A 24,639-nucleotide genomic window follows, 5' to 3' on the forward strand; every position below is an offset into this window, starting at 1 on the left:
CCCATAGAAAGTAGGTTCCAGGCATGCTCTCATTGTTGCCATAGTCTGGTGACAATAAGCTATTTTTTTTTCTGATAGTCATTATTTATTTGACAGTAAGCTATTTTTAACCCTTCAGAAGCCCAAGTGCCTAGGTGCCAGGTGCCAGCCAGGAGTCCACCTGCAAGCCGGCAGCCTCAGGCCTGCCCCTCTCTGCACATACTCATATTTGGATCTCGGTTCCAGTCCAGGTGCTTCTGAGCCCTTCCTTTCCCCTACTGCAGCTCTCCCCTCTGTGTGTTATTCATTTGATCAGGTCCTGGTATCACCCCGGTGCCCTCCCTCTCCCTAACATGCAGAAGGTCTCCATAGCCCCTTGGTGCCCTGCTGTCTCGCCTCTCCCAGGCTAAGTGTGTCCCACATGGGTGAAGGGCCCTTGGGACCCTTGAAAGAAAGAGGAGACAACAGCACAAGGCAGGCAACAAGATTGGCCTGCCGTGAAGCCTGGCAGTAGCTCTGGGACTAGAAACGCCCTCAAGGCTACCCCGAGTTGGGCCCAGGTGGTCATTTCTTTTGACTTATTCCCCAGGCGTGGGGCTGTATGGGAGCCACCGCTCGAGGGCTGGGGAATCAAGGGCTGTCTCCCAGAAGCCCTTCCAGCATCTGGGGTACCCAGTTCCTCAAGGAAGGGGCATGGTAGCCCCCAGTCCATGCCCCCCTTCTGGTTCTCTGTCCTCCACCACTGCACTGGCTTCTACGTAGACGAGTGCAGCAAAGGCCTCATTTTTCAACTGTGCTGGAGTTCTTATTTCCATACCTTTTGCTAATGATGAAAGGTTCCACTAAAATGCCTCCCCTCAGTCAGCCCCAGTGAGGGAGGAACAAAAGCCGGCCCTTTTCTGTTCCCCACAGGTAATAGCTCCTTTCTCCACCCGTGTTCTTTGTAACTTGGTGGTTTGGTGAGCATCAGGATCTCACCTTTGCACTCTTCTCCTTCCACAGTTGGATGACTGACCTGGTTTTCATGAGTCTTCTGCTTTTAAGTGTCAGGTTATTCTATTTTTTTAAAGAGCCTTTAAGCATCTTGATATTGAGCTCTTCCCAATAAACTTCTAGGAACTCTGAATGTGTAGTGAATTAAACCACGTGGGAATATGGATCCATCAGGTGTTTTAGTCCACTATTTTTTTCCCACTATTTTCCATTTTTAAGGGATGTCAAAATGGCACAAAAACAGGAAGCCAGACACTTTTCCCCAGAGTGAACCCCAAGGGTTCTCCAGGGTACCCAGAGGGAAGCTCTACATAGAAGATCATTAGAGGCCCTGGAAAAATCAACTTGTGCAAGGCTACAGGGTTCAGAAGCATAACTTTTTATCTACAGAGTACTTCTTTAGTTCTTCCTACACTGAAAGTCGACCTTGGCACATCAGAGAAATAGAAGTAAAAGGAGGGCAAAGGTACTGAAATACAGAAGACCTCTTTTGTCAACTGAGAGTTTAATATTTTAATTTTTTCTGCTTCTGAGGCTTTAAAAATGATTTGTTAGGGAAAATATATTTTTATAGTCTCCAGAAAGACAAAACAAATCTGAAAAAATCCTCAGTCTGTATAAAAGATTAATTTAGTTTTCCATTCTCAAGATTCAGATTTTTCTTCTCTGTAACTGTTGTATTCTTTGTAGATTCCCCACCAAGGTTTTAAAGCTTAATGTTGGACTTACAAACATGATGATCTGATTTTATACTTAGGTTTATACCAATGAATTTCCTGATGTTCCTCTTGTGTCCTCATGAGTTGTCGGCTCAAATGTACAAGTGAGAATAGGGAAGAGTATCTGGTCCTCATGTTGTTGGTCGGCAATGTCAGCTGACCTTGGAAGTTCATGCCTCTTTATTTGGGCTATTTTTCCACAAATGTGTTATTTGCCAAAGCTACTCTGAGATGCTGTTTCCCTGACAAATAAATTGTTGTGTGTACTCATCACTCTGGTGTCTCTTCCTCTCCTGCAGTGGTAAGACACCATTGATACTGTTTGACCTGTCGTTAAAGGTCCTATCTCCAAATATAGTCGCATTAGAGTTTTAACATGTGCAGGGACACAGTTCAATCCACAACTCGAGTGACTGTCTCTCAGGCAATGCTGCTCAGCTAAGTTTACTGCCATGGTGTGTGTGTGTGTGTGTGTGTGTGTGTGTGTGTGTGTGTGTGTGTGTGTGTGTGGTGTGTGTGTGTTCTGGGGCTTGAACTTAGGGCCTGGGCACTTCCATGAGCTTTTTTGCTCCAGGCTAGTGCTTTACCCCTTGAGCCACAGCACCACTTGTAGCTTTTTTGATAGTCAGGGGTAAGATTCTCATAAACTTTCCTGCCTGGGCTGGCTTTGAACTGTGATCCTCCAATCTCAGCCTCCTGAGTAGCTAGGATTACAGGCACAAGCCCCTGGCACCCAGCATCTAAATAAAATCTTAACTTCACAAAGCCTTCAGTGGAATAGGAAATAAAGGTTCGTATGAAGACCTGTTGATCCCTGTATTCATTCTCTGACCTGTGCCTGGGCTAGGGTGGCATATCCTCTGGCTGCCTATTGAAATCTGAGTCCCCTAGGAGTTAGCAAAGTCACAGGATCACAGAAAGGATCAGACATACTGCTTTGTAGAGCAGAAACCCAAACCACAGAAGAGGGGGACAGGAGAGCTGAGGGTCCCTCTAGAAGTGGTTTTAGTTCATGTCTCAGCCTGAAGAGGGGCAGGGCAGGGTGCCCAACAGGCCAGTGTCTCTGCCGTGTCTCAGGGCTCTTTGATGCAGAGCCTTCTTTGGTATCTGCAGGTAATTCACTGGACCTGCTGTGAGTCTGTGGCACCAAAACCATGCGCTGCCAGCATCTGCAGTGTCAGGAATCCCTACATGGTCAGCTGGTCTCCTGGCTGTGCTGTATGGCTTGTTTCCTGGTTTCTTATGTGTGTTTTTTTTTTTTAATGTAAAATCCATTGCTTCTCTTCTTTTAAATGTGGCCTTGCTTACGTTGCACCATTCTGCACAGCTGTCATTTATGAATAATGGAAGTTGTCCCAGGTTCAACAGAGCACTATTCAGTCTTGAAAAAAGATGTTAGTTCAGTGCCTGTGTGTTTTTCAAAGCTGTGTCACCATCCCATTTGCACCGTGTTTTGCCAGAACAAAATATGCCAGCAGGAATAATCACTATTAGATGCCATTACCTTCATTTCAGGAAGCACAGCCATTAATATTACCACATGCTACTCATCTTTGCTGTGTGATCCTGTGCAGCAGGTTGGTAGCATGCTAGATGGAAATGTTTCCTACATTAGATTTAGCACAGGCACCATGGATTTTGTACATGCTAGCCAAAATATTTTCATGAGCTGGATGTGGTAGCTCATGCCTCTCATCCCTGCTTCCCAGGAGGTATAGATAGGAGGATCAAGAACTAAGGCTAGCCTAGGCAAAAATTGGAAATGTCCCATCTCAACAAACAAGCTGTGTCTCACATCTCTAATCCCAGCTACATATGAGGTGTTGATAGAAGCATTGGGATCCAAGGCTGCTGGCCCAGGCAAAAAGTATAATACTGAAAAAAAAGCAAAAAGGGCTGAGGAAATGGCTTCATGTAGAGCACTTACCTAGCAAGTTCAAGCCCTAATTTCAAGTGACAAAAAAATGTGTGTGTGTACGTGTGTGTGTACATGTGTGTGTGTGTGAAAGAAAGAGAGAGAGAGATTATAAGGAAGTACTAAAACAAAGTGCGTGGCCAGTACAGGTGGTACCCATTGCCTTAGGGAATGAAGTGTCCACGTTGGGAAGGTGTCATAACAATAAAAGGTCTAATAAGTTATCATCACCTTTCCTTCCTTCCTCATGTTCTAGGTACAGAGGCAAAACCTACAGGGCTGTGGTCAAGATTGTACGAACATCTGACCAAGTAGCAAATTTCTGCCGGCGAGTTTGTGCCAAGCTAGAATGCTGCCCAAATTTGTTTAGCCCTGTGTTGGTTTCTGACAACTGCCCAGAGAATTGCTCCATTCACACTAAAACCAAATACAGTAAGTACAAATGAAGGGACAAGAAATGGACCCACAAGAGTGGACCTACGGTATAATGGGTTTTTGTTTTGTTTTCTTTTTACCGTTTGAGTAGTTTTTCCTAGGAATTCCTCTGGAGAAATCTTTTAGGGCTTGCTGTGGCAGATTCTCATGAGTTCGTAGGCTGGCCAAGGAATAGGTGGTTGGGCTGCAGCGGCAGGACTTGGAAAGGGAGAGAGTGGGGGAGGGGGCAATTGTGAATTTCAGTGGATCCCACAAGGCTGCAGAAAAGGTACAGTGGAGTGCTGCTTAGTGATGGTTGGGAACCCGAATTAATTTCTTGTCCTTACGGTGGAAAGCTGTAATGAATCCCTTTACCCATCTTACCCTCTCTTCATCGTAGTTAGTGTTTCCCTCATTTAGACACAGCATGCAAAGTTCAGGGCATAATCAGAGGACTCGGAAACAACCAGCCTTTTGTTTGCTCTTGGCTGCCTTTACTTTTCCACCATGATACAGGACATCGCTTCTTTCTCAACCCACGGACAGGGATCTGGAAGTCGGCTCTGCCAGCTCAGTTTTCAGCCATTCCTGGAGCCTGACAAGTACCCCTTGTGTGTGTGGTCAGCCCTTTTGCCAACTTCAGTGTTGGAAACAAATCTCAATACACACACACACACAAGAGTTTACCTTCTACTCACAGTCTCACTGAAGGTCAGCTATACACTCGATCCTCTTGCTTTCCATTTCTGTCTGTACACAGTCAGGTGAGAACCATGAGTAGGTATGTCTCCATCATCCTACTTCCTGAAGACTTCATCCCTAATCCCTTCTGTTGACTAAAAGAGGAACTCACTGGTTAGCAGCTGCTCTTGAGTAGCTCCATTCACTGAGGATGAGCTACACTTGGTCTTGAACATTTACCTCACAAATGGGCTTCCCTATACTTTGAGGACACAGGGAAGGTGCAGGCTAATACAGCCCCATTGCACACCACTGAAATGAACTGCTCCTGGACCTAATTCTTCAATATTTCAAAATCTAAGATCTCTCAAACATCTTAGAGTGAATAGTACTGCAGCTTGGTCCTGGGCTATAGCAGGAAGAAAACAGAACGATCTTTAGTGACACTGAGCACAGTAAGGATGAGGTCACTCCCTGGCTCAAGAATATACTGAAGTGTAGTTTCATTTGATAAAACCCTCTTTCTCTTTTTAGCGTATTACTATGGAAAGAGAAAGAAGATCATTAAACCTCCAATTGGGGAAAGCAGCATTGAGATTGGACACACGAAACCAGCCCGAAGAAGAAAACGACGAAAATCCATCTTTGTGCAGAAGAAACGAAGGTCTTCTGCCATGGACTTAACGGCAGGCTCTGGGGAGGTATGTTCTGTCTAAAAGACATTTGGTATTTGTTTTGTGGTATAGGGAATTGAACCTTGTGCTAGCTAGGCAAGCACTCTACTGCTTAAGCAGTGCCCCTTAGCCATTTTGCTTCGAGTTTCTTTTTCAGGCTGGGTCTTGTGCCTGGGCCAGCCTGATTAGCTTGGATGACCACATGATTAGGTTGAATGACCACATCCAACCTTGGGCATTTTGAAGGGGGAGTTGTTGTGTTTTGGTTCAAAACAAGGTCTTGCTCTGTAAGCCTGGATTGACCTTAAGCTTTTGACCCTCCTACCTCTATCTTCCAAGTACTGGGATTACAAGTATGTAACATCACAGCTGGCTGTAACATTGAATGTGGATGCACGACCCTCTCTGCCATCTTACTGTTTAACAGTGAAGGCTACAGCTGATGCTTGCTACAGAATCATCAGGAGAGAAATAAGCCCCACCCACCTGACACCCTTCTACTGAGAGCCCATTTCACGTGTCCACTACTTTGTCAGGGAAAGAGCTACATTAGAGCATGGTCAGTTTTGGACAACACTTGCTAAGTGCTGCCCAGACAGGAAAGGAAGCTGGGATGGGGGCAGGCTGAGTGGCTGCTGGAGCCTATCACCCCACTAAATTCATTCGACTCCATCTCTCCAGCCCCCTTCAAGTGCATTCCTCTTTCTTTTCAGGAAAGTGAAGATGAGGATGCGGATGCCCTGGACGATGATACCGCGAGTGAGGAGACTGGCTCTGAGCTGCGGGATGACCAGACAGACACCTCTTCGGCTGAAGTGCCCTCTTCCCGGCCCCGGAGGGCTGTGACCCTGAGGAGTAGCAGCTCGGAGGCTGTGCGTCGGCCGCCTGTGGAGAGAGCTCGAAGGGCCCGACCCCCTCCGGCCCCTGCCACTGCTGAGGATGGGGACAAGGACCCACCTGCCAGGCCTGAGGGTCAGGAGGTGAGTTGTGAGAGTGGCACACTCATTTTGTAAGAAGAGCACAAATGATCATTTGGAGTGAGATTGAGAGAGAAGCCTCTGAACATCTGAAAGGTGGCAGCAATTGTTCCCTCAAAGTTCCCAAGTCAAGGAGCAAAAGACTTTGATTCCACCTCTTAGCAGAAAGCATGAGAATGTCCCTCCTGGATTCCAGTAACATCTTCACTCTGGAAAGCTTCAACCCTACCAGGCCTCATCATGCAGGAGAGGATCAAGTCCTCCATGTCCCTCTGAACACTGGGATTTCAAACTTCCGCCCCATTTCTACGTCTGCCTTGGCTTTCTATGTAATATCTAATCTGTCTCTAGGAGAACCCCTTTTGAGGCTGTTAAGGTGACCTATGATGTCATAAAATATGAATCATACATACCAGATCTCCCCAAACCCTTCAGATGGTGTTTGATTAGTGGCCAAGGCATCATCATCTTCATAGATGTCAGTGGGGACAAGCTAGAGGTGGTGGCACACACCAGAGGACTGCAGGTTTGAGGCCAGCTTGAACTATCTAATCAGACTCAAAAACAAAAAGTCTGCTGGCTACCAATAGCTGACATCTGTAATTTCAGCATCTCAGATATCAGCCCAAGACCAGGCAGAGAAGTCCATAAGACTTATCTCCAATAAACCAACAAAAACTCAGAGATGTCGCTCAAGTATAGCTCAAATAGGAAAGCACTTGCCTTGAGTGAAAAGACCAAGCAAGGCCCCAAGTTCAGTCCCCAGCACAGTGCAGCGCACACACACACACACACACACACACACACACACACTGTGGGCACATTGGGTGTATTTTTGTCTCTCAGCATCTCTAGTCTTTTCTGTAATCAAAGATGCTTTAAGATGCCCAGGATTCCTCAACTAAAACTCAAGATAGGCTATCACTGTGCCCTTTATTTTTAACTTCTGAAAGACCAAAGGTCATTACAGGTGCTCACCAGGGACAAGCTGCTAAGAAACTGCTGCAAGAGTGAGTTTCTGTATCTGTTGAGGTACCCAGTGAGAGACAAAAGAGACAGCAACAATTGCCCAGCAGGTGTGGGAACAGATGTCACAGCTCACACAGGCAGTGACTATCTCCTGTCCTACTTCCTCTCCAGGAAACGAAACAGGAGGAGGAGGAAAGGCTTGTGCTGGAGAGCAACCCTCTGGAGTGGACAGTCACGGACGTAGTAAGGTTCATTAAGCTGACAGACTGTGCCCCCTTGGCCAAGATCTTTCAGGAGCAGGTAGAGTGGCTCATTGGGTCATTATGGGTTCATATTCCTAGACTCCTGATTTTAAATGAACTCCTCCGACATCTAATGTGGCCTTCTCATGACTGCCAGGAAAGGGGGTGTCAAAGTCCCAGGGTCCCTCTTGACCATGGTTGACACTATGAGAGGGCTGCTGGGCATGGGCAGGGTGTTCTGCTTCCCCAACAGGGAAAGGGAGATGCCTGTTGCCCCTGGGTGAGGGATGGGCATCCATGCTCTGCCGTTGGTCTATATTAAGCCCACCTGAGGTGCTTGCTCTTTACCAACATACAGAGGTGAAATATCTCAACTCCTTGCCTGGCCTTCTTGGATGCTACCTTCTAGGTGGTCTGCTTGTAGTCTGGCCTAGCTGGAAGTCAAGGCTTCTTGTTGGGCCTCACATGGTGGGCCAAAGCCTGGGCCACAGATTTTGTTGTGGGATTGGACTTCAGTGGAATTCTTGGCATGTGCAAGTCTTTTTTCTTGCTGAGTTACTACCCTTTTGCTGTTTCTTTGGCTGCAGAAAGCAGCCTTTGCATGGATCTTATTGTCACTATCTATCAGTAAATAAGCAGCTTCTTTTGCAATTAAGTAGTGATGATACAAGGCCACCCCTCCCCCAACCACCAGAAAAAAAAAAAAAAAAAAAACATCAGTGAGAGCCTGGCTTGATGGTGCAAGCTTATCATCCCAGCTACTTGGGAGGTGGAGAAAATGTGGTTGTAAGAACCTATCTCAAAAAAACAAATTAGATATGATGATTCACACTTACAATCCCGAATGTTGGGGAGGTAAAATTAGGAGGATCTCAGTTCAAGGACAACCTGAACAAAAGCATGAGGCCCTGTCTGAAAAGTAACTAAAGCATAAAAGGGCTGGGAATGTGACTTAAGTAATAGAGTGCTGATCTAGCAGATGTGAGACGCTGAGTTCAAAACCCCAGTACCATCAAAAATGAGAAACAAAAGAGCCAACCACAAAATAACCAAAGAATTTAGCAGCCTATATTTAACTCATTAGGTAATAAGAAGATTTTTATTAATACTTATGCTATTAATACTTATAGTTTCTCTGCTGACACTCTCCTATATCAACAAAATAAGATTTACCCCAGGATGAAGCCTGAATGTAACACATGTATTTCCCAGGCACCTACTCCCCTTCGTCTAACTCTGCTTTGTTTCCTGGCAGGACATTGATGGCCAGGCGCTCCTCCTACTGACCCTGCCGACAGTGCAGGAGTGCATGGAACTGAAGCTGGGGCCTGCTATCAAGTTGTGCCACCAGATCGAGAGAGTTAAAGTGGCTTTCTACGCCCAGTATGCCAACTGACTTGGCTCCCCACCCCTACCCCGAAGATGGCTCATGATCCTTGTGATGCTACATTTATTTGTGAAAGTTTTCAGGATAGAGATTTGAATTTTGCTGGGATATATGAAAAGGTATATTCATTCAATATCACCAAAATGCCAACAACCCAGGACTGAGCCCATCCACCAGCCTGTTTGGTATTGCCATGTTTTTAAAAGCACACAGAAGCTTCAGGAGAGTGTAAGTACAGTGTTGTATTAGGCCATATGCCAAGACACAGAAGAGGTTCTTAGTCTATTTACATTTCACCATTGTCCCACGCCAACCCAGGCAGCTTCCTGGGAACAGGGTCTCCCACTCTCAGCCCATATTCCTTGACAGCTAGCATAGGCACAGCCAGCATCTTCCCAAAGGTGACCAAGGAGGCCATGAAAGCCTCTGCTGGAAGGTTTTGTGGTAGGTGTTGTCAGGCATCTTTCCTAATCACCCACGGCTGTGCTTCTGTGGCTGGTGTTTTCACCTCTATTTGTTCATGGTGGCAACTACTTTCTCCACCATGACTGTGAGCAACATTTCAGGCTGTTATTACCAAAAAGATGTGCCAAACCTCCACCATCAGTCCAATGTGCCTCTTCAGTCAATTTGGAGTGCAAAGGGAGGCTGGTGTCTCATTTGTAATGAGATGACTTTTCTGGTGTGATTGCAGCTTAGCCCATCCTAGGGATGTCTCCTGATCAGGGAATGCCTACTTTAGGGAAGTTCCAAATGCTGTGTAGAAGGCAAAAACAGGAAGAGATGGGGGAAGAATTTCAGGAACTGGCTACATCTTCACAGCAAGAAAGTCCCTCTGAGCATCCATGGTGCTCCCTCTTGCCCTGGTGTGCCACATGTACGCACATGAGGAGACAGGAATGCCTGCTATGATGCCGCACATGGAACAGCCAGAGACCCATGGTTCTCATCCTCCTTGTCCATGACAAATTCTGTGCTATGTGGGGTAACTTTCCATCCTTTTAGACCCTATTTCCTATCAGAGGACAGGTTTGAACACCTAGGAGTGGAGCAGGGAACATGTCTCCTTGTTACCTACCCTAGAAGACAAGAGTCCAGGTTGACCAAAATGAGAAAAAAAAAATGAAGCAGATAATTCACACTGTACTTCCTCTATTCCATTCTGGCTTTGAGGTTGCTTATGAAAGCAGTTTTGTTAAATCTGCTAAATCTATGGCTGTGAAAATTGGCTGACTTTTTTATACCCAGCAGTTCTATCTCTGTTTCCTCATGAGTGGTTCAGTGTTTCCACAAACCCAAAGGGACAGTAATACTCTGATGGAAAAGTCACCTTGATGCTTTCTCAGATTTACATATGGAAACCAAATCTTCCTGTTCAGAAGTGGTAGGTCTCATGGCTGAGGTGTGGGCTTCTTATCTGTCTGTGTTTTTTGTTTTTCTTATTGTTTATTGTTTACTATCATTGTGTTGATCATTTCTTTGCCTAGACTATCAGCAGTGCTAGTCATGTAGTATGGTGAGCTTATTAGCTGCTCATATTTTGGTACCATGTTAAGACCTGATGAGCTGAGAGGCACTGCAAACTTTGATTCCTCCTGCTAACTTTGCTTAGCATCCTGTAACAGTTACAGTTTTAAGTGGAACACAAATATATTATGGTTGAAACTTCATAGTCTCTCCAGAAGCTGAATTTTTTTTTACAGTCCATCTTCAAAAGTTTGGCCAGTGGATCTGCCCTGAAGCCTTGAGTGGGAAGAGTTTATCCTGTGTGGTATTGCAAGAATGGAAATGGCTCTGGTAATGTGTGTTTCGTTTGCAGTCAGATATCTCTCTTGCAAACTACAATCTGGCCTCTCTTCAATTTCCTATCCCTGTCTTCTCAAGAGACACATGCTTTTGGCCTTAAATACTTCATCCCAGTGGAGTGCAATATTTCTCAACAATTGGAAAGGAATCCAGTTCAATATTGGTGGCATTTTCTCTGTCCAGACTGCTTTGATCTTCCACTGTGACCTTTTTAAGCTGAGCTGTTGCCATCGATACCAAGCCAAGGACATGGGGACTGCCACTGGGATAGATCATCATACCTGAGCGTGTGTGTCATCTTCTCGTGTGCTTTCCAGTCATGGCTCGAAGGAATAAGTGTTGCCTCAGATGAAAGGGATCTCCTGGGGTCGTCCAAAGGGCTAGAGGACTACCCATCAGGAAGCCCAGACAGGATATGGCCTCCATTGCTGGGGGAAGAAGTATCTTGCTTAAATGGATCCAGCCTTGCAGTTTAACTTCCTTCCCTCTCTTCCTGAGCTTGCTTACTTGGTCAACTCCAACTTCGTGAGCATGGTGAAGGGAAGAGATAGATCCAAGATCCAAGAGATCCAAGCCATGGAGCGCTCTGCCCTGGCCCGTCAAGAGAGCAGAGAAACACTTTAGAACCAAGGAGATATTTTTTCCTCTGAGAGTTGGCAGTGTTTTACTGACTGTGGATTCTCAAGGATTCCTATCTTCGTGATGTACATCTTCACATTCTATTACAGGTTTGGAAAGTGGTTTCTGCTTCACCAGCTCCCATCTAAAAGATAAGACCACTTTCTAAGATACATTGTATTGTGTTTATCCTTTTTTTGTGACAGGAAAAAAAAAAGGATGGAAGCCAGGCACTCTTGGCATACACCTGTAATCCCAGCTACTCAGGAGATTGAAACCTAGAAGATCACTGTTGAGAACCATCTCGGGTAGAAAAGTTGATTCCATCTTTAGTTAGCCAGCAAAATGCTGTAGTGGAGGCATGGACCAAGCAGAAGAGTACCAATTGTGAGCAAGGAAGCCAAGTGAGTGAAGCCTTCAGTTCAAGCCCGCATACCAGCACCACAGAAAGAGTCTTAATACATGTACCCCAGTACCACCACAACCCATAAACCCCAAATGTATTGATCCGGACTGCAGCAAATGCCCACCTCTGTTCCTGCTCTGGGTGGCACCATTTTTACTCTCATCTCTTGGAACTGACCAAGCAGATGCCTCACAATCTGTCCAGTGTATACCCCAAGAAATAGAAATGCCACCCCAGCTTTAAGAACCAGAGTCCACTCCCTAATTCTACTGTAAAACTAACAGAGTTTGTTTCCAACCCTTGTTTCTTGACTGTATTTGTACTGCATTGTCAGATATCGTGTCCACAAAACAAAACATCCTAGCCTGGAAAAAGCAGGGTACTGTTGGCATCCCAGAAACTTCTTTGCAACAATGGTTTCCTTCCTCCCAGAAGCTTCACAGGGTGGAGAACTCATCTGTCATTTTGAAAATTGGGTTCCTTTGATCAGAGTGTGAATCGCACAAGATATTTGAGCTGTAAGCTACTTTTCTGCCCTATTTGGTTCTTTCGGAAAGATCATTTCCTGCGCTTGATCTGATTTGTTTTCTTCAGTAAAGTAAAACGATCCAGACCTTAACCCTGCAACCTCTACCCTTTCCTACAGTTGCTGGCAGGTCGTTTTGCTCAGCTTTGGGAAGATGAATTTAGTTCCTAGTTTTTCTCATGGAGTTTTGAGTGTTGTATGGGGCAAAAGGTGAATTTACTTTCTCTCTCATACCGAACACCCTTTGTAAGAGCTACACCCCTTAAGTTTTGGAAGCAGTAGGGGTTTTCATACTTACTTTGTGGAACACCCATTTATATTTATTTCTGTACATAAAACTGAAACAGAAGACAGTAGGTGAAAATCTCTATTGTGATTTGACAACATTGCTGCTTTTGGGTTAAGATGGTGAATCTAGGCTCCCATTACTTTCTCTTGTCTCTAGAAAGCTGTGACTGAGTGTGCAATGCTTTGAAAAGAAAAATTGTAAATGAAGATATCTGTAGTTTGTAAGGAAGAAATTTTCAGAGAGCTATCCATATTGCTCACTGTCTCTTTGGTGCAATAATTAAGTAGCAAGGGAAAACTCTTCTTGACAACAGTTAGGATTCAAAGATCCTCTCTTACTCATTGTTCTTTTCTGTTTACAGAGTCGTTCTTTTTAATTACTCCTTCAACACAGTTAAAATTTAAACTTGATTAGACCTCATAGCTTCTTACCATCCGTGTGGTTTCTAAACATCCAAAACATGGTATGATAAAGTCATGTGCTATTCGTGACCCATTTAATTTATCTAAAAATTGTAATTGCCGATGTATTCACTGCCTTGGATTTTTCTTACAAAGGATAAATTACGACTCAGTCTCCTGAGCTGTAGACCTACTGTGTTTATTTGCAATAGCTAAGATTCAGCCTCTGAGAGGATGTGGGTCATGTCACAGAATCCAAGCATAGCATTGTTTTGTGTGGCTGAAGATATACACTGAGGAAAAAGGAAAGTTCTAGAACAATCCTTTGCTGAAAAAAGTAACAATGGAAAATTTGAGGCAAACTTTTAAAAATAATGAAGTAATCATCTTACTTGTCCTGAATGGAAGGTAACTAGCATGGTCTTGATAAAGTGATGGTTAAAAGACCTTTTACTGTTTTACATTCCAGTTTGAATAGTTTGTACTAAAGTTTGATTCATATCTTGTGTAGATTTCAGTGCATCAAAGAAAAATTAGTATCTTTAAAAGGGCATGCTATTCGTTTGCTGTAAGATTGTATTCTGTATATATGTTTTCATGTACATAAATGAAAATCTATATCAGAGTTATATTTTAATTTTTATTCTAAATAAAAACCCTTTTTACTTGAAAAAATGTAAGCCACATTGTTAATAAAGTAAAAATCAATTCTATGGTGGTGTTTGTATCTTTGTGTAGAAGGTTATTAAATACTATTTTTAGCATTTGCTTCATGGTTCTTTGATTTTGAATTTTGTTTTTATTTTGTTTTTTACTATGTGCTGAGGCATCTATTTTTAAGTTGGTAACAACCATGCCTCTCAGTGTGACCTTTAAGGTTTTCTCCTAACTCTGGAACTTTACTCAAAGGACTTGTCTTTATTCTTTTTTTGGGGGGGGGGCGGGTGGTCCAGTTGTGGGGCCAGAACTCTGGGCCTGGGAGCTGTCCCTCAGCTCTTCAGCTCAAGGCTAACGCTCTACCACTTGAGCCATAGCGCCACTTCCGGCTTTTTTCTTTTTGCTTATGTGGTGCTGAGGAATCGAACCCAGGGCCTCATGTATGCAAGGCAAGCACTCTACCACTGAGCCACCTTCCCAGCCCCTATTCTTTTTTTTCCCTCTTGTGAAAACTACTGAAAATTTCATTTTCCTGTCCCTGGCCTTCCCAATTTTCAGTGACTTTGGTTTTTCCTAAGGCTTTACCGGGTACCTTGCTTAAAAGAGAACCATAGTCAAATAACCATATTTAGCACTTTCTAACTCACTGGAGGGATGAGCGCATCCACACTAGAAGGGGAAGAGATCTTATTGCTATGATACTCCATTGCTGGAATCTCTCCTGTACCATCATAGGTAACTTCCTTAGAGGCAGAATAGATAAGAGGGAGTTAGGCACTTACCCACTCTATTGAAGGTGAGGAATGCCAAATTATTTCCTCCCCCAATCCCTGAGAATCTCAAGTAACATTACTTTGCCTTTTTGACAGTTCGAGGCTATAGGTAGAAGTATTGATCTGTTTTCATCATAGAACTTTTTTCTCTTCCTTTTTCTTTAAAGAGAAAGTCTTACTGTATAGCACAGCTTTTGCTTCTGCCTGATTTCAGTAAGCAGCAGGTGGAAGGCCTGACTGCAGGAGAAATGTGACTAAATTAACAAAGACGGTGTGCAGGTAATTGTATTTGGCCTCACCTGAAAAAGAAAAATGGTAGGAGTAGAGAAGAAGTTTGTCCACTTGAGGGTCTCCAGGGCAGCATTCAGATTGACCTGAATGTCACCATAAGGAAAACCTACTGAAAATCAAGCCCAGGATCTGATTATAAGGATGAGGGAACTGAAAAAATTCCCATCTTTGGCAGATTTCCTTTTCCAAAGTCCAGGCCCTGAGAGAGAAAGAGTGAAAGCCTGGAACCTGGCATGGATGAGTCATTTTGGTTTCAATATAAAATGTTCCCTACTAAAAACTTGGTTCCAGATGGTACATTTGGGGAAATTACTTGGATTCTGAGAGCTCTAACCTCATCAATGGATTAACCAATGTATGATGGCCTCCTGAGGTGGTGAAAACTCAGGCAGTGGAGTCTAGTTGAAGGAAATACGTCCTTTGAAGCAATTTGGTGAGGTCTGTATCTTATCCCAAGCTTCTTCCTCTATAACATTTTGCTTCCTGGCTCTATTAGATGAACAACCATGATGCTCTACCACACCTCAAGTCTTGGAAACAATGAAGCTAAATGACAATGGTCTGAACTTCTGAAACCATGAGACAAATGAAGTCTTCCCATAATTTATCTTTGGCAGTTTATCACAGTGACACTGAGCTAACAGTTGTGGAACATATAAGCCAAGAAGCTTGAACTAAGTTTCCCGCCCTCCCCAATTTGACAGAATTAGCCATTTTCCCAGGCAGAATTGCCCCTTGCCTGAAGGTCAAAGAACAACTCGCCTGCCGCTCTATGGCTTTACAAAATGATCTTATTCTCCAAGTCTTTTACCTAGACATAATTGCTTCCATAGTGACCAGATTTTTAGGTCTCAAGAGCTTAAGTAGGAAAATGCAAACTTCTCTTAGGAAGAACATTAAAGGATTGCTGGATGTGGAAACTGAGTGAGCACCTGTGACCTGAAATTCAATATTTGTTTTAGGAACAACTTGGAGTCCATCTAGTGATTACCTGAGATGGTTCCCAGATGTTGGCCTGCAGAGAATAGGGTGGGAATGCCAGAGTGTCCTTCTAGTATCCAGGATGAAGTCAGAGGCTGGAAATACAATGGATATACATATAAATTGGAACTAGAATCACTCAGTATTACCTTGGTAATATTACAGTTCATGGGGACATGTGTCATCTTAACATTTGGCTATTGTACAACATTTGATGGCATCATGCCAGTTGCATCTGGCGAGAATATTGGTTAACAAAAATCATGCCAGAAATTACAGTAAATCCAGATTTAGAGAACCTTGTCCCGTCAGTAAACTTTTCAGCGATCCTGCAGTTAGGCACATTCTAAGACTCTCTTCTAAAGAACTAGTTTTACTTTCTTTTACTTATAAAAGAGACATCATGCTTGGCTGGAAAATTTGGAAAGAAGATTGCTGAAAATCCTGATCGGATCCTATGTTTAATGCCTTGACTCATTTATCAAGGGGTTCAAAAGGCTGACATTCAAGTAGGGTCTTGGGGAAAGTGGACTTTACATGTTTAAATAAACTTTTACAAAATCCAACATGGTATAATAAATGGGTAATAGAACTCATCTAGCTTCTAAAAGTATTTTGTCTTGTTTGGAATCCCCTTGATTCTCCATAATGGTCCACTTGTGGTGTTTCAAATTCCTAAGCCACAGCTGTTATTGCCTTCTTCTACTCTTCTTTCTTTTCCTCCTTTCTTTCTCTCTTCTTCTTCTCCTCTTTCTCCTCCATCTCCTTCTATCTTCTTTCTTTTTCTTTCTTTTTTTTTTGGGGGGGTCCAGTCGTGGGGCCTGAACTCTGGGCCTGGGTGCTGTCCCTCAGCTCTTCAGCTCAAGGCTAGCACTCTACCACTTGAGCCACAGCACCACTTCCGGCTTTTTTCTTTTTTTGCTTATGTGGTGCTGAGGAATCGAACCCAGGGCCTCAGGCATGCAAGGCAAGCGCTCTACCACTGAGCCACCTTCCCAGCCCACTTCTTTCTTTTTCTTCCTTCTATTTCTTCTCTTCTTCCTCTTCCTGCTCCTCCTTTTTCTTTTAATTTGTTTTTGTAAATTTATTTTTGGAAGCTTTAACATGGATTTTATTTTGGTAGAACAGGAATAATATAGCAATAAATGGAAAAAAAATCTGCTCCCCATGCAAGAAATAGGAGTTCACTCTTCATTTCTTTTCTAGATAGATTCTCTCCCGCTTTTCCCTAATCCAGAATGGACCAAGCTCCACCCACCTTCACTTCCTGAGTAGCTGGGATTACCCATCCTACCCAGCCTCCCAGGCATGATCTTTGTATTACTGCATTAAATATAAACATAATGTATGCTATATTTACAGGCTTTCGAAATCTTCCTACTGTTAACTTGCATCATGTGTTCTCCATCATATAGCAAGTTGTTCTTTATTCTCAATTTTATATTCATGAAGCATACATACTGATGCAATATCTGGTCTGCTGATTTTCATTGCTGTCTTGATCCTGGCTTACTTGTCTGTTCTTCTATTGGTATATGTTTCTTGGGTTGGGTGTTTTCCCCACTATTTCTGAGAATATTACCATGGATATTTGCTGCATATATGCTTCAGAACACATGTGCTGAGGGACATCACTGTAGACAGGACTTCTGGGCCTTGGATTAGGTACCCTTTTCCCCAGGATTCCTCCCAGGAAAAGCTTGCTTCACCTTCCAGTCTTTAAACTCTGTCTTCATTTGCTTGCATCCCCAAGTCTATTGCAGTAGGAGCTCCAAATATGCCAGTCATTCTTTCAGTTCCATGGCTAGAGCCCTGGGCTTCAAGCTCCAACCCTGGCTCCTGCCCCACTGCTTCGGGATCACTTTCTCCCATCAGAACGAACTTCCATTTACAGCTGTTTGGCTTCTTCTCCAGAGCCCAGCAAGTCTTGAACTTCAACCCTACTCCCACCAAGCACTCTATTCTTCTGTACCATAACTGGTTTGTGGAGATATTTACACTAATTTTTTTTCATTGAGTTCAGTCATGTCTTAGTGATTACATTTTGTCCATTGTGTTTGTGTTTAGTTCAGAGGGATATATCCCAAGTTTAAACTTACAGAGCCATCTTGCCATTTTTAAAATTCCTCCAAGCAGCAGGTGGGGTTAGAACATGTTCTGAGCATGAAACTGATGCTTATATTATTCCAGTTATTTTGAAAGGATATTTTTTTTAGCCCATATGAAAATTCATATTGGCAAGGGGTCCATTTGAGTTACCACTCCCCAGAGACTCAGCTAGTTGACATTTCAAAATGTCTCTCTCACATATAAATAACGCTTAGTAAATTCTCAGGGTATTTTTTTTTATAAGTTCTTAGGGGGAAAAACTACTTTGCATATTAACCCCTTTGACTTCTTGTTATAAATCCTGTGTTGAGAGATGTGAATTTGGAGTGATGGAAATGCAGGAATGGGTCTGTTTTGTTCTGTGGAAGGCACTGATAATGCTTATTCTTACCACAATTTGAATGGATCAATTCATTTTGTCCCTCTGTTGGCAAGAATGATTAAGCAATGTTTGGGTAAATGCAGGCTTTGCTATGTAGCAGTCCCACTTCAGTCAACCCTTAACATGCAAATGAACTGATAATCCACATAGCTCCATTAGTCCCAGTACAGTTCGCTCAAATGAACTAACATGAAAAATATTTATGAAACATTTTGTAAGCTTATTGTCTTCAGATGAATCTAAAAACATTAATTCACATCATGACACTATTTCACCATATTTCATAAAATTTATACCACACTGAGAAAGAGACTATCCATGTGTGGTTGGCTCACAAAATAGCAGATCTTAAGAAGAAATGATCTGATAGAAAACAAACCAAAACAGGTGTGGAGGCACACAGGATCTCTGATGGACATGCAGCAAGTGACGCATGGGATCCTTTTCAGGTCCGTGTTTGGATTCTAGCCTTGTTATTGATGATAAAGCTTGAACTCAATGGTCCCTGCTTTCACCTCGCTAAGACCCCAGGTGTACACAACCACAAAGTGAAGACCACACTATTCAAGTCATGAAAGTTTGCCAAAAAGAGGCCATTATTTTTCTGAAAGCTCATCTTATACTTTTATAACCAGAAAGGAGAATAAAATAAAACGTATAACTGTGGAAGACACAGCAACATTTAAAAAGTTTTAAAAATGTGTATACTGCTGTGACAATAGATTACAAAGCAAAAAAAAGTTTTTTTTGTTTTGTTTTTGTTTTTTGTTTTTTTTTTAGGCAAAATTTCACTGTGTGGCCAAGATTGTCCTTGAATTCTTGGACTCAAGAATTCCTACTTCCATTTTCTAAGTAATTGGGACTACAGATTATAGACATATGTCACCAGGCTTCGTTTGTCAACAAATATTCTTCACTTCCACCTAATACCAGGGTCTCACAATCTCTCAGCTTGCTAGATCACAGGTGGTGCTCTACCACTTGAGTCATACCTCCAGCCCGGATTTTGGCTGGCTGTTTTGGAGATAGAGTCTCAAGGACTTTCCACCTGGATTATTTTGTCTTTGAACTATGATCCTCTGAATCTCAGCCTGCAGAGTAACTAGTCTTACATGGGTTAGCCACACCAGTCAAATCATACTTTTCCAACGAGCAGGGATCCTTGAGCTCTGCTTGGAACACGATACCCTTTTGTGTCATTTAACATCTGATGGGAAACAACTGTGGGAAACAAAGTAACCCTTTTTTTAATGGGACACAGGCCCTTATGAAAGATTCTGGTGGCAGGGTCGACCCAGTAGAGATGTCTTTGTTTTCAGATGTGATCAGACCTGCACAAGGAAAGACAAAAATAATCCCAGCAGCCAGTGACAGAAAAACTCAAATGACAATGAAACCCAACCCTAAAAGTGTGAGCAAGGCGGGCCAACATCTCAGATCAGTGTTCTCTGTGAGGTGTTGAGCACAATGTGCTACAAGTCCACGGGTGTAAAATAAAAACACATGCTAATAAAATGACTAACATTTGCCCATCATTTACTAGCCAGGCTCTTCCTGTTCTGGGAATTGAACTCTGGGTCTTAGGCTTGGTAAACAAGCAGTTTACGCTTTGAGTCATGTGTCCAGTCCTTTTTAATTTGGTAACTTATTTTTCAGAAAGAGTTTGCTGTGACTTTGCTTTGGATGGCCTTGAACCTCAATCCTCCTATTTCTGCCTCCTGAGTAGCTGGGATTATAGGCATACACCACCATCTTTATTCAGATAATTGATCTTATCCAAATTGCAAGCCCCTTCTTTACTCTCCACTCCCTCTTTCCTGCTTTGTGTTCTCTTCCCTTCTTAGTTCTTGCCATCAACATGCTATAGAATGGGCTTCTCTATGTGACCCATGTCTGTCTCCTGTACCAGAAGGCTTGCTCCATGAGCACCATTAATTTTGGCAGGAAATATTCTATATACTTACAGTTCTGGGATCAGAAGTTCTATGCAACCCTGTCCCAATGGAAACTTTCTGACTGGCTGGGACTGAGCTGAGCGAAATATGGAGCCAGCAAAAAGCTGAGCCAGAAGCACAGGCCAAGTGGCAGAGTTCCAGCCTTGAGTAAGCAAGTTGAGTGAGCATGAGACCCAGAGTTCAAGCCCCAGTACTACCACAAAAGAAAGGAAGGAAAGAGGAAGGAAGGGAGGTAGGGAGAGAGGGAGGGAGGAGAAAGAAGTTCAGAGTATTTCTGAAAACGATATTTTCAACTCCCAAATACAAATAGACGCTCAGTGAATCCTTGCCAACCTGGTGGAATTAAGCAGATTTTCGTGCTTAACCTGGCATGGGAACTAATTGCAAAAACTTAATTATAAAAGCAAAGAATGAAAAGAGCAAGTGGAGGAGAGAACACAGTCATAATATTCCATGCATATTCTATGAACTTAAGAAAATTGAGGGAGAAAGGTTGGGTTGGGAGGGATGAAGGAGAATGATGAAGGGGTGAAACTGATCTAGATGCATTGTACTTATAAGCTGATTTACTGAATGTGCTTAAAGGTAGTGAAAAGATAATTTTAAAACATAATTTTAAAACAAGGGAAATGGGATTTCCTTGATGTAGTAATTTTTGAAACCTGTTATACACTGATATATTAAATGCTGGAGGAATGGTTTTAAGTCTTCCCAACATCCTGTCTGTATTCCCCCATAATTTAACATGCATTTGAAATACATTTTCAGTGTGCACCACACACCTAATAACTGCATCTTCTACACTTACCATTTCAGCATTGAAATGATACTTAAGATTATAATCTTGAAATTTTTATTGTGACATGACAGGATGAAATCAAATAGTTGAGCTTCCAATGGGGGAAGGGAAAGCAAAAGGGGGAGCTGTTTAGTCCCTAGTAATGCTGAGCTTGCATTCTTGAGAAACAACTGGTCTTTTCAATTTTCCATTGAAATGCAGCTCTCTGAGATTCTTCTGGTGTTTGGAAAGTCAAATTTTCTTATTAAATTGTGCAGAAATTAACTGATCCCAAACAAAGAGGAATGAGAGAGAGAGAGAGAGAGAGAGAAAGCAAGAGAGAGAATATGTAATCATTGGAGAGCACAGAATATTCTGGCAATATGGAAATTACAAATTATAATATTTTCCCCGTGGGTAAATGAAATATGCAAAAGAACAACAGCATAGTGCAACTGAGTTCATGTAATCTCTGGGTAGCCGCTGTTCCCAAGCTATTTTATCATGGTGGTATCTTTTCTCAGTTAATCATAAAGGCACAGGACTAAGTTTAAAACGAATTATAAAATTCTCTTAAAGTTCAGTTTTTACATAAAATTAGGAAGCACCACAATGCTCTGGTAACCAATGACATAAATCTTTTTAGATGTCTGTGTGAACCCAGCTAAGCAGTCTGGTTTTTGTTTTTGTTTCTGGTCCCCCTATACTCTACTCCCCGGCCCCCAGGTTTTCTTAGCATTAAGTAGTTGGAGTGAGGTTTCATGTTAACATGTCCACACATTCATGCAATGGATGGATCTTCGCATTCCATCACTCTCCCTCCTCCCTCTTCAAGAAGCCTCTTGCTTCCATTTTACACACGTACAGAAAGTACTTTGAATGTGTTCACTCTCCAAGCCTCTCCTTTTTCCCTTCTCCTTCTACTAGTAACCATACCCGGTTCAGGGCCTGTTTTGCATTTCTGCCATTCTTTATTTTTAAAGCATGTGCTCCCAGCTCAAAGAGGTTTCTCTGTGATATTTCACACATGCATGTACAGTATTTTAATGAGATTGAACCCTCACGTACTCTCACTTTCCTCCTCCCCACTACACACTATGTCATCAGCTTTCAGTGGGTTTCATGTTGTTGTCTTCCTTCATAGATGTAAGATAGTTCAGTGTTGTTTATCTTCTGACATTCTCACCCAACCCCATCCCCTTAAACAGTCCCACAATTACAAACGTTATTTGTGAGTTTATGAAGCCTTTGTCCTTCTGAATCTAGTAGCCTCATTTCACATGATGACCCCAAGTTCTGTCCATTTCCCAGCAAATGGCATTCTTTCATTCTTCTTCATGGCTGAGTAACTCTATTGTGTATATGTGTATATGTTTTTTGATCCATTCAATAGTTGTAGGTCATCTGCATTGTTCCCATACTTAGGTTGTTGTGAATAGTAATGCAGAGAACAAAAGTGTGCAAATTTTTCTATTGTGTCCTGATGTACCTTCTTTGGATAAATGACTTACTTTCTTTGGATCATGTGGTTTATTAGTATCAGCTATGTTAATCCCTCTTGACACCTTGGAAAAGATATATATATATATATATATATATATATATATATATATATATATATAATTTGGAAATTTCTAGTACAAACCATTTAGACAAGCTGAGACCTCTGTAATAGAAAGTTTCTGTGCTGCCTCTTGGTGATCAAAGTGTCACAGTTTCAAATTTTCTTTAATTAAGACACTTACCTGGGTGCTGGTGGCTGGTGTTTGTAATCCAAGCTACTCAGGAAGCTGAGATCTGAGGGTCACGCTATTTCAAAGCCAGCCCGGGCAGGAAAGTCTGTGAGACTCTTATCTTCAATAAACTACCAAAAAAAAAATCTGGAAGTGGAGCTGTGGCTTAAGTGGTAAAGCTCAAGCCTTGAACAAAACCAAAGCTTAGGGACAAGTGCCCAGGCACTGAGTTCCAGCCTCAACACTGGCACAAAACCACTTATAGCTGAAAGTCTAACAAGTTCAAGCATCCCTTTTGCCCAGTGAAGGCACTTTGGTTGAACCACTTTTCCTACTACCCTGAAAACCCCTAGAAATCATAAATCTCATCTCCAACTTACATCTCCAACCAAGCCATCAGAGGTGCATGGGAGTCCATTGTGCTGGGCGTGGCATGCCATGGGCAATGGGAATGTCTAACAGTCTGTGTCATCTCTAGGCCCGTATGGAAGTATGCACACAGTATGGCCTCCAGTAGCTTATGACCTAATTAGCCAGGAGTTAATCAGCAAGGAAACAGCTCTATGATCCTCATCCCCTCAGTTTCAAGTCTTTGATGCCATGCAAATGGAGGGATACCGCACAGTTCACTTAATTACCCTGCCATTGTAACTGAATGCTCTTTGACTTAATTTTATCTCCATGAGTGTAAAGCATCGGGAGACTTTCTTATAAACACAGAGTTGCCTCTGACAGCTTCTGGGAAGGAGCCCCAAGGGGCAGGGGATGGCAATTTACAGAACACTAACAGTGCTACAGAACAGCTTTGGCACCAGAAGTTTCTAGGGTTTAATTACTGTCTTTAAAATTTAAGCCAGAGTTAGACACTAAGCAGTGCTCAGAGGAGGAAACTGGGGTGGAGTCAGGATGCTACAGCCCACAAAAGTCTTATAGGAAAGATAATCTGTTAAAAACATCAACCTAATAACTTGTGGTTCTTTCTTGAGCCAATTTAATCCATTCTTTTTGCAGCCTACATTTTCCATAAACAATCTGGAAAAATAAGAAATCTATAAATCTCTGGAATCCAACCGAAGCATTCCATCGGAGGGTGTTACAAGATTTACTTGTTCCTAAAATGATAAGAATTTTTTTTCTTCATATTCCTTTCACACATTCTCTATCCCAAGGATAGAAAAATTCCAGGAATCTTAGAAAAAAAATGTTTGCCTACGTTTAATTCTATGAACCACCTCCTCATTAATTAAAACATGCTCTAATTTTAGGGGAACTCTGAGCTCCTAAAAAAGAAAAAAACATATAAACAAACCCTCAGACATGGCTCACTTGCTAGTTAATTTACAAAATAATGATTTAAAAAGTTAATTTAGGTTCAGCAGATCGGAAGTGTAAGTGTTCTCCCATTTCCTGTTTGCTGTGTTCTCATTATATAAAGGAAGTCCCAGGGCTGTCTTCTTTACAGAATTTGAAGTGTGTCTCCTTTGCCCTGTGATTGGAAATGTGAAATCGCTTTTTATTAAGGAAAGGTGGATAATGCCCCTCAAAGTTTTATTTTTTTTTAATGTACCAAGAAGTGGCTGCATCTCCATGTTCTTTCGAACCTCAGTGGCTTGTACTTTAACAAGTTAGTAGTTTGAACCTGAGCCAAAAATATTCAGAGAGCCAGCCACTAATATCCTTAAGTGAACAGTCCTGAGTTTCAAAGATGCCTAGAAATTCTGAGATCTACTTTCAGCTACCAAAGTAAACATGTTGGGTGGTCGCTGGCATTGAGGAATGGAGAGCTCTATGGAAAGTGAAGCAATGAAGGCCTTCTTTTAACTCCATTTGCCTCCTTTCCGGGGACTCCCTGATTTTCATCAGCCTCTGGCAGCATCACATTAGGAGTAGTTACCTAGGTTAGACCATCCCTGTGACTATACCTCTCTGAGGAAAACATTCCTTGACTTACCCAGGAGGCTATAAACACCCCTTTCATTTTTAT

The 24,639-nt window shown here is 42.6% G+C and overlaps 1 protein-coding gene across 1 annotated transcript in view; it reads left to right on the forward strand.

The window, feature by feature from the left end:
* Positions 1-13,765, forward strand: part of Sfmbt2 (Scm-like with four mbt domains 2) — a 136,995-nt gene extending 123,230 nt beyond the window's left edge. Inside the window, exons 17-21 of the mRNA XM_013009375.1 lie at positions 3,863-4,038; positions 5,236-5,402; positions 6,089-6,355; positions 7,493-7,621; positions 8,819-13,765. Coding sequence (XP_012864829.1) covers positions 3,863-4,038; positions 5,236-5,402; positions 6,089-6,355; positions 7,493-7,621; positions 8,819-8,959 — 880 coding nt within the window. The 3' untranslated portion in view covers positions 8,960-13,765. The remainder of the gene's footprint in view (positions 1-3,862; positions 4,039-5,235; positions 5,403-6,088; positions 6,356-7,492; positions 7,622-8,818) is intronic.
* Positions 13,766-24,639: the final 10,874 nt, after the last annotated feature.

This window comes from Dipodomys ordii, unplaced genomic scaffold, assembly GCF_000151885.1.
Source record: "Dipodomys ordii isolate 6190 unplaced genomic scaffold, Dord_2.0 Scaffold9, whole genome shotgun sequence".
Lineage (NCBI taxonomy): Eukaryota > Metazoa > Chordata > Mammalia > Rodentia > Heteromyidae > Dipodomys > Dipodomys ordii.